Raw genomic sequence first — 12,988 nt, 5'->3', positions numbered from 1 at the left:
TCTCCATTATTCTCTTTTTAGGGGTGGCCTTGGAGTGAAATGATGGACAGGACCATTTAACCTATTAAGGTCTGTTCCAAAACCAGGGTGCCCAATGACTCGTCGAGTTCTTTGTCTCAACTCTTAGGTGAAACCCTCCTCTTCACATGTCTTTCCTGTTTATACTTTTTGAAGGCCCATCTCCTGTCCTTACCCTCCCAAGGTTGCGTCAGATATGCCATTCTTGGCCTTCAGTTATTTGTAGCTGTCTGTTATCAGTTATTTATGTTCATGCTGTTCAAGTAACTTTAGCTATTGTACCAAAGCATGAATCCTTTAATTCTAACACCAGTCTGAAGATACTTTTTTGTCTCAAGTTATTTCTTCTAATCCACAATTTTTTACAATGGCCTCACCCCTCCCTATCTCTAAACTCTTCCAGACCCACAAACCCCGATATAACTATGCTCCTCAAATTCTGCCCTCTTGAACAACCCCGATTTATAATTGTTCAACCATTGGTGGCTGTGCCTTCAGCTGCCAAGGCCCTAAGATCTGGAATTCCGCAGCATAACTTAGACCGCCTGTTTACATCTCCGTAAGATCACCCATCTCCGCCTTTGCCGCTGCTGAAACCCTCATCTATGTCTTTGTTACCTCTAGACGTCACTATTCCAACGCACTCTTGGCTGGCCTCCCACATTCTACTCTACGTAAATTTGAGGTGATCCAAAACTCGGCTGCCCGTGTCCTAACTCGCACCAAGTCCCGTTCACCCATCATCCCCCTGTGCTCGCTGAACTACATTAGCTCCCGGTTAAGCAATGCGTTGATTTCAAAATTCTCGTCATTGTATTAAAATCCCTTCATGGCCTCACCCCTCCCTATCTACGTAATCTCCTTCAGCCCCACAACCCCCCAAGATGTCTGCGCTCCCCAAATTCTGCCCTCTTGAGCATCCCTGATTTATAATCACTCAACCGTTGGTGGCCGTGCCTTCTGTTGCCTGGGCCTAACCTCCCCAGCTCTCTACCTCTCTTTCCTCCTTTAAAACGCTCCTTAAAACCGACTTCTTTGACCAAGCTTTTGGTCATGTGTCCTAATTTCTCCTTATGCGGCTCAGTGTCAAATTCTTTGTCTTGTAACACTCCTGTCAACCGTCTTGGGACATTTTACTGCATTAAAGGCACCCTATAATTACAACTTGCTGTATAAATGCAGGCTATTCATCATTACTCAGTTGAAGAATCTGTAACAGATGGGTTGGGGAAGGAGGACGACTGACAGAAAAGCTAACTGAGATATTCACTAATACAATGCTGGAAATCTGAAATAAATATAGAAAATGCTGGTGATACTCAGCAGATCAGTAGGTCAGACAACATTGGTGGAGAGAGAAACAGAATTAATGTTTCAGGTCAATGACCTTTCGTTAGCCAGTTCTGCCTGGCCTGAGTATTTCCAGCATTTTCTGCTTTTACCTCAGATATTCAACTAGAGAAGAACTTGTTAACTGACCACCTGTGTGTAACTGGACTTTTCTATAGGTCGGGCAGATTCATGGTGGCCTGATGGGAGTGATTCAGAGAGCCATGGTCAAGGCTTGTCCTCATATCTGGTTTGAGAGGTCAGAAGTCAGAGATCGCATCCTTGTTGCAAGAAGGTGAGAGAAAAGGAGTTGCAATTTAAAGGATTTGGAAACTATATAGTTCAGATTCATCTTCTGGCTTATTGGCAGATTGCCAGAAGACTATTATTGGTTTGGTAATAGACCGCCAGTAATATTGTCTGTTGGTTTGGGAGGGGGAGGCTGGCTACAAAGTTTACTTTCTTTTTAATGGCTCTGGCTCTGATTGGTCCACATCACATGCTTAAAAAGGACACATCAGAGAGCTAAGAGGAGTTCTACATTTGTAGATGTACATTATTTGATTTGTAATGGCCAACTCTGCTCTTTTTGATCCCTTTAGGCTGAGTGACCATGTAAGAGATCAGGCTAAGCTACCAATTCTAATTTTCCCAGAAGGTAAGTGTCAGCACATTCAGTGGTTTGGTAGCAAATGGTCTTTCTCCATTCCTATAAGCAGCAGCTTCTCTGGCTCTGGCGTGGTACCTGCATTATGGAAACAGAATTATCATCAGATAGGCAGTGAAATATCTTAAAAGTCAATTTACAGGCTCTTTTGATGGTTCAGTTGCTAAGGGCAATATGGCCCCAGTTCGATTCCCACTCAATGGGCCCAAGTTTCCACAAGAAAAAAACCGGGCGCCCCTCCGAGCTGGGCGCCCGTTTTTCGCGCCTAAAAAAATCCTCGGTATTCTCCACCGACTTACAGGTCCTGTGGCAATCGGCGCAGCCGGGACGAGCTGTGGGGGGGGGGGCGGAGCCAGGTCCCTGCGCTGAAAACAGTGCCGGGACGTCTGCACATGCGCGCCACAGTCGGCACACATGTGCAGTAGCTCCAGGCGCCGAACTGTGTGGGAGGGGCCCGAAGCACACAACCCCTAGCCCTGGCCCAATGGCCTCACTGGGGCTGCGTGAATGAGGCTCCTCCCACGGCCAGCTCCTGCTCCCCGCCCGACCCGACACGACACCCCCCCCCCCCCCCCCCCCCGCGACCCGCTCCCTCCTGCCCCGACCGAGACCCGCTCTCTTCCACCCCCCCCCCCCCCCCGCCCCGACCCGACACCCGCTCTCGCCACCCCCCCCCCCGACCCGACACCCGCTCCTGTTCACCGACCCACCCCCCACTCCCTCTCTCTCCTCTCCTCCCTCCCTCCCTCTCTCTCCTCCCCTCCCTCTCACTCCTCCCTCCCTCCCTCCCTCCCTCCCTCCCTCCCTCCCTCCCTCCTCCCCTCCCTCCTCCCCTCCCTCCTCCCCCCCCCCCCCTCTCCTCCCTCTCCTCCCCTCTCCTCTCCTCTCCTCCCCTCTCCTCCCCTCTCCTCCCCTCTCCTCCCTCTCCTCCCCTCTCCTCCCCTCTCCTCCCCTCTCCTCCCCTCTCCTCCCCTCTCCTCCCCTCTCCTCCCCTCTCCTCCCCTCTCCTCCCCTCTCCTCCCCTCTCCTCCCCTCTCCTCCCCTCTCCTCCCCTCTCCTCCCCTCTCCTCCCCTCTCCTCCCCTCTCCTCCCCTCTCCTCCCCTCTCCTCCCCTCTCCTCCCCTCTCCTCCCCTCTCCTCCCCTCTCCTCCCCTCTCCTCCCCTCTCCTCCCCTCTCCTCCCCTCTCCTCCCTCTCCTCCCCTCTCCTCCCCCCTCTCCTCCCCTCTCCTCCCCTCCCCTCTCCTCCCCTCTCCTCTCCTCCCCTCCCCTCTCCCTCCCTCCCCTCTCCCTCCCTCCCCTCTCCCTCCCTCCCCTCTCTCTCCCTCCCCTCTCCCTCTCTCCCTCCCCTCTCCCTCCCCCCCTTCTCTCTCTCTCCCTCCCCTCTCTCTCCCTCCCCTCTCTCTCCCTCCCCTCTCTCTCCCTCCCCTCTCTCTCCCTCCCCTCTCTCTCCCTCCCCTCTCTCTCCCTCCCCTCTCTCTCCCTCCCCTCTCTCTCCCTCCCCTCTCTCTCCCTCCCTCTCTCTCCCTCCCCTCTCTCTCCCTCCCCTCTCTCTCCCTCCCCTCTCTCTCCCTCCCCTCTCTCTCCCTCCCCTCTCTCTCCCTCCCCTCTCTCCCTCCCTCCCCTCTCTCTCCCTCCCCTCTCTCTCCCTCCCCTCTCTCTCCCTCCCCTCTCTCTCCCTCCCCTCTCTCTCCCTCCCCTCTCTCTCCCTCCCCTCTCTCTCCCTCCCCTCTCTCTCCCTCCCCTCTCTCTCCCTCCCCTCTCTCTCCCTCCCCTCTCTCTCCCTCCCCTCTCTCTCCCTCCCCTCTCTCTCCCTCCCCTCTCTCTCCCTCCCCTCTCTCTCCCTCCCCTCTCTCTCCCTCCCCTCTCTCTCCCTCCCCTCTCTCTCCCTCCCCTCTCTCTCCCTCCCCTCTCTCTCCCTCCCCTCTCTCTCTCTCCCCTCCCCTCTCTCTCTCTCCCCTCCTCTCTCCCTCCCCTCCCCTCTCTCTCCCTCCCCTCCCCTCTCTCTCCCTCCCCTCCTCTCTCCCTCCCTCCCCTCCTCTCTCCCTCCCTCCCCTCTCTCTCTCTCCCTCCCCTCTCTCTCCCTCCCTCCCCTCTCTCTCTCTCCCTCCCCTCTCTCTCTCTCCCTCCCCTCTCTCTCTCTCCCTCCCCTCTCTCTCTCTCCCTCCCCTCTCTCTCTCTCCCTCCCCTCTCTCTCTCTCCCTCCCCTCTCTCTCTCTCCCTCCCCTCTCTCTCCCTCCCTCTCTCTCTCTCCCTCCCCTCTCTCTCTCTCCCTCCCCTCTCTCTCCCTCCCTCCCCTCTCTCTCTCTCCCTCCCCTCTCTCTCCCTCCCCTCTCTCTCTCTCCCTCCCCTCTCTCTCTCTCCCTCCCCTCTCTCTCCCTCCCTCTCTCTCTCTCCCTCCCCTCTCTCTCTCTCCCTCCCCTCTCTCTCCCTCCCTCCCCTCTCTCTCTCTCCCTCCCCTCTCTCTCTCTCCCTCCCCTCTCTCTCTCTCCCTCCCCTCTCTCTCTCTCCCTCCCCTCTCTCTCTCTCCCTCCCCTCTCTCTCTCTCCCTCCCCTCTCTCTCTCTCCCTCCCCTCTCTCTCTCTCCCTCCCCTCTCTCTCCCCCTCTCTCTCTCTCCCTCCCCTCTCTCTCCCTCCCCTCCCCTCTCTCTCCCTCCCCTCTCCCTCCCCTCCCCTCCCCTCTCCCTCCCCTCCCCTCTCCCTCCCCTCCCCTCTCCCTCCCCTCCCCTCTCCCTCCCCTCCCCTCTCCCTCCCCTCCCCTCTCCCTCCCCTCCCCTCTCCCTCCCCTCTCCTCTCCCTCTCCTCTCCTCTCCCTCTCCTCTCCTCTCCCTCTCCTCTCCTCTCCCTCTCCTCTCCTCTCCTCTCCCCTCCCTCGCTCAGCGGCACGAACTGCTGCAGAATTCTCCCTGCCTGAAGCACTTTCACACAGGTAGGAAGATGGTTTATTTAATCTTTTCTTGGCTTATAAATGTTTATTCAGGTTGGATTTATTTGTATAATATTTGTAGAAGTATAAATAAGGATTTATTGTCGAATTTAATGAGATCCCTTCCCCCCCACCTCGTTCTGGGCGCCTAATTTGTAACCTGCGCCTGATTTTTTAATGTGTAGAGCAGGTTTTTTCAGTTCTACAAAAATCTTCACTTGCTCCATTCTACTTTAGTTTGGAGTACATTTTCACTGTGGAAACTTTCAAATCAGGCGTCAGTGGCCGGACACTCCCCCTTTTGAAGAAAAAATTCTGTTCTAAACTAGAACTGTTCTACCTGACTAGAACTGCAGAAAAAAAAATGTGGAGAATTGCGATTTCTAAAATAGTCCGTTCTCCACCAGTTGCTCCTAAAAATCAGGCGCGAATCATGTGGAAACTTGGGCCCAACGCTTTGATAAGTTCCGCTTGAGCAGTAGCAGGTCTAATTGGCCGTGGCAGTATTGAGGTACAAAGGTCCTGATTACTATACAGTGACTGTCCTACTGGAAAGACCATCTGTGATTATTGTGCTTGGCCTATGTTGAGTTCAGCTGTGATGTTCCCCACGATTAAGTAGAGTCTTGAGGCTTGTTGTTCATGAAGAATGCCGTTTCAGAGGGCTTCTATACACAAGGAAACTATCTTGTTTGGAGATAGAAATAGCTGTCTTCATTAAGATGCTATTCCCTACAGTAACTGTTTCCTACACAACTTTGGCTCCATGTTCGTTAGCGACCTTTGTTTTGAAGTGTCTATAGTATTGATGCACACCTGTGCAGCTTGAAATAGGAACCTGATATAAATGTGTGATTACATCTATTAACAGATGCCAGCCTGTTTCAGCAGTGCATTTATTTTTGGCGAGGAAGGCGATTGAGTTGAATTTAGTACTTTTGGTACATGCGCGCACCTCGTGGATGTCACCAACATTGGTTCCAAGGCGAATGAAGGAGATGGATTGAATGGAAGGGTGCATTTGCGCCAAACCCACACTAATACCCTCCAGACGGCAGGCTGGAGATGGCGAGAGAATCCCCACATGATTCATGCTGCAGCATCTATAACAACTGGAGAGGAAATGTGCCCCAACTGTACAAGGCAAATGCCAAACCATCAGTTGCCAGTTCACAACTGTCACATCGCAAACTTATAGAACCTGTTTGTGATGTAGTTTTCTTTTGCAAGACTTGCCCCATTTGGGAAGATCAAGTTTTGTACCATTTTAGCTATCCTGTGAAAATTTTCACAAAGAAATGTATTTAATATAATTTAAGTTCTCCTGAGTGTGAGATGATGCAGCTAGAGAATGCTGCTGTTCATTTTTCACTTGTAAATTTGTGATTGTCTTTCTTCCCTCCCCCCACTGTCTCCATTTTTCTTGCTTCTTTCCCTCAGAATGCTGAGTTGTGCTTAGCTGCGGTTCCTCGGGAGTCAGGGACTCTCCAGTGTCTTGCACAAGTGCCCATTGTCATTTCTGAGCCAGAGGTTCAGTGTCTTCAGGATATTTGAGTGAAGAGGAAAAAAGTCTTGTCCCCACTCTGTGCCCTAGACCACCTTATTCCTCCTACCAAAATGTACCACCTCACACTTATCTGTATTGAAATTCATTTGCCATTTACACACCCGTTCTGCAATTTTGTCGTCTTGTATTTTGTTGCAGTCTTCATCAGCATTAACTACATCCCCCAATTTGGTGCCATCCGCAAATTTTGATATAGTACTTCCGATTCCTGAGTCCAAATCATTTATGCAAATGATGAACAACAGTGATCCCAGCACCGATCCTTGTGGAACACCACACCCACCTTCTGCCAGTCTGAGTAACTCCCCTTAACCCCTCCTCTCTCTTTCATTTTGTAGCTAGTTTGCGATCTCTTCCTTTGCTTCTTTTAGTATGTGCAGATGCAATCCATGCGGACCAGGGGGTTTATCTTCTGTACATTTGTCTAATTTATCAATTACCTCCCTCCTTTCTATCTTGCATGTCTTGATATCTTTTTAATCTCTTCTAATATCAAATGCACATTGTTAGTCTCCCTGGTAAACACTGAGGTAAAGTAACTGTTCACTATTTCTGCCATTTCACTATTATTACCCGTGAGTTCGTCTTGTGCATCCCTTAGTGGTCCTCTCCCTATCATAATTCAGAGTTCAGAGAAGGTTCACTAGGTTCATTCCGGAGATGAGGGGGTTGACTTATGAGGAAAGGTTGAGTAGGTTGGGCCTCGACTCATTGGAATTCAGAAGAATGAGAGGTGATCTTATCGAAACATATAAGATTATGAGGGGTCTTGACAAGGTGGATGCAGAGAGGATGTTTCCACTGATGGGGGAGACTAGAACTAGAGGACATGATCTTAGAATAAAGGGCCGCCCATTTCAAACTGAGATGAGAAATTTCTTCTGAGGGTTGTAAATCTGTGGAATTCGCTGCCTCAGAGAGCTGTGGAAGCTGGGACATTGAGTAAATTTAAGACAGAAATCGACAGTTTCTTAAATGATAAGGGAATAAGGGGTTATGGAGAGCGGGCAGGGAAGTGGAGCTGAGTCCATGATCGGATCAGCCATGATCATATTGAATGGCGGAGCAGGCTCGAGAGGCCGTATGGCCTACTTCTGCTCCTATTTCTTACGTTTTTATAATTCACCCATAGGATACTTGACTTTTTAAATAATTTTGATCATTTCATTTTGTGATTCCTCAGTACCTTTTCTATTTTGTTTTGTTTCTTGCCTAACTACTAGTATTCCCTTTTGTCATCCTGACAAACAGATCAAGAAAATGAATGTGTGGCTGAAAGACTGATGTGGAAAAGAAGGAAGCCATTTCAGAGGACACTGGCAGCAGTACTGGGACAAGACGGAGCTGTACCGCTGGGATGTGCTCCACCTGAACTGGGCTGAGACCAAGGTCCTAGCTGGAAGGATAAATAGGGCTGTAGAAAAGACTTTAAACCAATAATGGGGGTGGGGGGTGGATATGATAGAAATAGAGAAAGCAAAGCAATGAGTGCAAAGCTCAGTGCAAAAAGAGATATAAATAATTCAAGCCAAAAACAAAATACTGGGGATGCTGGAAATCTGAAATAAAAACCAAAAATTCTGGAAAACTCAGCCAGTCCGGCAGCATCTGTTTTAGGGAATTCAGTTATGTGGAGAAACTGGGATTGTTCTCCTTGGAACAGAGAAGCTTAAAGGGAGACTTAATAGAGGTGTTCAACATTATATAGGGTTTTGATGGAGTAGACAGGGAGAAACAGTTACCACTGGGAGTCGGTAACTAGAGGACACAAATTTAAGATAATTGGCAAAAGAACCGAGGGCCAGTTGAGAATTTGTTTAGGCAGCGAGTTATGATGATTGGGAATGCCACTGCATGAAATTCAGTAGTAACTTTCAAAAGGGAATTTGCATCAAAAAGAAATATTTTCAGGTCTATGGGGAAAGAGCAAGGGAGTGGGACTAATGGATAGCTCTTTTAGCGAACGGGCACAGGCTCAATAGGCCCAATGGCCTCTTTCTGCATTGTAGAATTTTATGATACTATGTTAGAGATGTACAGTTTTTAAGCCTGTTGTGTGTGTGTGTGTGTGTGTGTGTGGGGGGGGGGGGGGTCGTTTGGGGACGACGACGACAAAGGAAGGGGTGGAAGACTGGAGTGATTAAATGACAAAAAGGATGATGATGCGAGGCAAAAGGGGATGGTAATGGGACAAGCAAAGTATCAAAAGAGGGGTCCAGAGGAGCTATCTGTGGGAATATCCGAGGGGGAGGGAAGCATAGAAAATCTGGCAAAGAGGAGATGGCTCCCATGCCCTGGGAATGTGGCAGAGAAAGGTGGGGAGACCCCGGGATACGGAGCACTCCGCTGGCTGTGTACCGATAGGAGAGTCCCTCCACTCCTCTCTCCTCCCACAATTCTTATCTTTTCTATCTTCTAAATATATTGTGTCCCAGTATGTTTGTTTTTCATTTCTCTCCAGTTTGCAGCCAGGTTTCTGTCAATACTATGAAGTCTCGATCTTCCCGTAAAATGATTGCTTTCAGTTCTTGTAGTTATTTCCTATACTCTGCATGTTACAGTCCATGCATTCAACCAATTTTTTGCGTTTTAAAAAAAAACACTACACCTTTCCCATGATTTCTTTGTAATGCCCATATCATTACATCAGTCGTTACCCTGTTTATAACATGTTTGAATTTAATTTCTCTTCTCCATATCTCTCTGGATAAATTATTTTCTATCTGAATACTCAGGACAGGCACAATGGGCGAATGGCTTCCTTCTGTGCTGATCATTCTATGGTTCTAATATTATCTCCAACTAATAGCCAATCTCGGTTGGTTTTATTCTCCTAGCCCCCTCTCCCCTGTTTAAATATCTCTCCCCTTCCATATTTAAAATGTCTTCCCGATACACTCGAACCCCTTGTTCCGATGTATTCCATTCTTGAGCAATTGCTCCAATTGGTCCTGGAAACAAAGTGGAATCCCTCTTGCATAAGAAATGTAGGAAACAGGAGCGGGAGTAGGCCATTCGGCCCCTCGAGCCAATAAGATCATGGTGGATCTCCTACCTCAACTCTACTTTCCTGCACTATCCCCCCCATATTCCTTGATTTCCTTAATATCCAAAAATCTATCGATCTCTGACTTAAATATACTCAATGACTGAACTTCAACAGCTCTCCGTGGTAGAAAATTCCAAAGTTTCACCACCCTCTGAGTGAAGAAATTTCTCTTCATCTCAGTCCTAAATGGCCGACCTTTTATTCTGAGACTGTGACCACTGGTTCTTGACTCCCCAGCCCGGGGGAAACATCCTCCCTGCATCTACCCTGTCAAGCCCTGTAAGAATTTTGTATGTTTCAATGAGATCATCTCTCATTCTTCAAAACGCGAGACAATATAGGCCTAGTCTACTCAATCTCTCCTCATAGCACAATCCTGCCATCCTAGCAATCAGTCTGGTGAACCTTTGTTGCACTCCTTCTATGGCAAGGATGTAAGGAGATCAAAACTGTACTCCAGGTGTGGTCTCACCAGGACCTATTACTCATACTCAAAACCTCTTAGTCCAACATACCATTTGCTTTCCTAATTACTTGCTGTACCTGCATGTTAACTTCCAGTGATTGTGTACAAGGACAGCCAGGTCCTTCTGAACACCAATATTTCCCGCTCTCTCACCACTTAAAAAATAATCTGCTTTTCCATTTTTCCTACCAAAGTGGATAACTTCACATTTCTCCACATTATATTCCATTTGTCACGTTCTTGCCCACTCACTTAGCCTGTCTATATCCCCTTGAAGCTTCTTTGCATCCTCCTCACAACTTACATTCCTACCTAGCTTTGTATCATCAGCAAACTTGGATATACAGGTACAGCGTCGAGAATCCGGAGTTCCGGAATCCGTACTGACCCAGACACCCGGACGATCCGTGGGGTTCGTCTGGAATACGGAAAATGTTCCGCAATCCAGAGCCCTGCCCCAGGCCGTCACCGACCTCCACCATCGCCCGTCGCCACTTGACGCCCCCCCCCCCCCCCCCCCCCCACCTAGCTACCTTAGCCCAAGTGTTTCCGGACTCGGGACGTTGGAAAGACGTTCCGAAGTCCGGAACTACACAGAATCTGCCTCAGTCTCGAGGCTTCTGGGTTCTCAATGCTGTACCTGTATTACATTTGATCCCCTCATTCAAATCATTGACACCACTCCTTTATCCAGGCATCAACTTCCCTAATCCGCCTGTCCTTCCCTGTTCTAATGCATGGCTGGAGAAGTAATCCTGAGATTACCATCCATGAAGTCCTGTTCCCAAACTTGCTGCTTAATCTCCTAAATTTGTTTTGTAGGACTTTAGGACCTTCTCAAACTACATCATTGGTTCCCATGTGGCCTGGTTTCCCCCTCTCCCCTTGCACAATATTTTCCAGTCTATGTTGTGTGTCCTCTACTTGAGCACCTGGAGGTAACAAAACATCTGGGACTGTCAATGTGGATTGCAAAAGGCCGTGTCAGCCCTTATAGCTATTGAGTACTCTCTCACTACTGCATTTCTAGCTCTGCTGCTAATTTCTTCCACTCCCCAGAGCCACCTGTTGTTCATTGGGGCCATTGATATTTATTTGATGGTCCTGCCTATAGTCCTCATTTTCCCCGCAGGGAGCTAGATCTTCTAATCTGTGAGAGAGCATGTTTCCGTGAGCACTCTTATTCTGACAGTCCCTGCCTGCCTTTCGCCATCCCTCTGTAGGATACATTAAGTAGGAGCTGCAATAACTCTGTTGTGGATTCTGTTCTTTCCCCTCTGAATTAAAACTCCATATTAAAATGTTGTTTTTGCCACATTGCGGTAGCACTGGGGTCAGGGTATCTGGCCGAGTGCCTTACTATCTGCTACTTTAGAGAGGGTTTATCTCTGTTTTAGGAAAGGAAGCTGGGGCTTATTGCTAACTGAAGCAACAATAACCTTTAATTGGGGATATTTCCTTCAGAACAGAATGTAAAACCATCAAAGCTCATTCATCTAGCGCATTATGGCAAGTATTTGTATTATGAATGCTTTTGCATTGGAGACCTCAGCCTACTTAGTTAAGAACTTGTTGTCACTCTTTAGATAAGTTCTTCAAATCAATAGCTAGGGTTGTAACACACAACGTGGGTCAGGATTGTTGGAAGATCAGCCATGATCGTATTCAATGGCGGAGGAGGCTCAAAGGGGCGAATGGCCTACTCCAGCTCCTATTTCTTCTGTTCTTATGTTATGAATTTAAACATATGATAATTTGTGGAGGAAAGCTTTAAAACTATGACTCTTCATCCTTGAAATCAAGGATATACCAAATTTAAAAGAAGATCTGGAGCATTATCAAATGAAACTTTGTGTGCAGGCCCAGAGGACATGGGTCCAAAATGGAAAAAGAAAAGCTTCAGTGCATCAGGAAGCATTTCACATGAAGAGTGATCGATATGGTCCAGTATGTTCTTCTGTGTAGAGCAATGAAGGCAAGCACAATTTAGCTGTTGCAACGGAGAATGTAAAGATGAGCTTTTTGGGCCAAAGGCCTTACCTAGTTTGTGCCCTGTGGGAAATTCCAAACTCTGCAACACTGGTGCCTGACTGTGTCCATCTCTACAGGAACATGTATCAACAATACCTCTGTAATGATGTTCAAGAAGGGCAGCTTTGAAATTGGAGCCACTGTCTACCCAGTCGCCATCAAGGTAAGACTACTTGCAGCATGTATCTGGGCATGTCCCATGATAAATGACACCAAAGCTATCGTCCTTCAACAAAATGGCGGAATAATTATTTTTAAGTGTTTTGGGCATCCTTTGGGGCATGGGCTTGGAAGAGTTTCTGAGCAAGGCTCTTTGGCATAATTACCATGATACACTGTGCAAAAGTGCAAGCAGTGTTCCCACTTATCAACAGCAGCTCAGTATAGATTGCAATATATAGGGGGCGAAATTCAGCCTCCCAAAAAGGCCACTTACCGCCAGAAAGCGGCGGCCAGGCGGCGGAATCGAGCGGCCACCGACTTCCGGTCCAATGGCCGCCACGATCGAAATTAACCTCTGGGATTTTTCTGGCGATCCCCACTTCCGCCCCGCGGCTGCTGACCGTCCTAAGTGCATCATCAAAGGGCGCACCGTCGATCTCACCCACCTCCATGGCACCCCCCAACCCCCGCGAAATTTGGCTGGAAAAATCATAGATCCGCCGCGCGGTGCCCCCCCTCCCGACAGCTTTTTCTGCTGGTGCACCTTGTTTTTTTTTTGAGAGTGCCACGGCAGCGCGGCGGCCCTTCAAGGGGAGGGCGCACTGCCGCAGCCGCCATGTTTTTTTTTGCCAGCTGACTTCCCGATTGGTTGGACAATTATGGCCCCGTGTTCGGCTGTACCGCCAACAGGTAACCTGGCACCCCCTCTTGGGTGCCAGGCCGCTGGCCCGTCCGAAACCCTCCCTGGTGGCCCAGTGGGCCGAAGCTAAATAAT

At 49.2% G+C, this 12,988-nt stretch overlaps 1 protein-coding gene across 4 annotated transcripts in view; it reads left to right on the top strand.

Annotated features, from left to right (window-relative positions):
- gpat4 (glycerol-3-phosphate acyltransferase 4) overlaps window positions 1-12,988 on the top strand; it is a 79,072-nt gene that overhangs the window by 50,874 nt on the left and 15,210 nt on the right. For all 4 annotated transcript variants that reach the window (XM_070866211.1, XM_070866212.1, XM_070866214.1 and 1 more), the window contains 3 exons: window positions 1,527-1,642; window positions 1,950-2,005; window positions 12,129-12,214. In XM_070866211.1, coding sequence (XP_070722312.1) covers window positions 1,527-1,642; window positions 1,950-2,005; window positions 12,129-12,214 — 258 coding nt within the window. The remainder of the gene's footprint in view (window positions 1-1,526; window positions 1,643-1,949; window positions 2,006-12,128; window positions 12,215-12,988) is intronic.

Source organism: Pristiophorus japonicus, chromosome 22, assembly GCF_044704955.1.
Source record: "Pristiophorus japonicus isolate sPriJap1 chromosome 22, sPriJap1.hap1, whole genome shotgun sequence".
Classification (NCBI taxonomy): domain Eukaryota; kingdom Metazoa; phylum Chordata; class Chondrichthyes; family Pristiophoridae; genus Pristiophorus; species Pristiophorus japonicus.
Note: the sequence above shows the minus strand (reverse complement) of the source record. Positions and strands in the feature narration are given on the sequence as shown.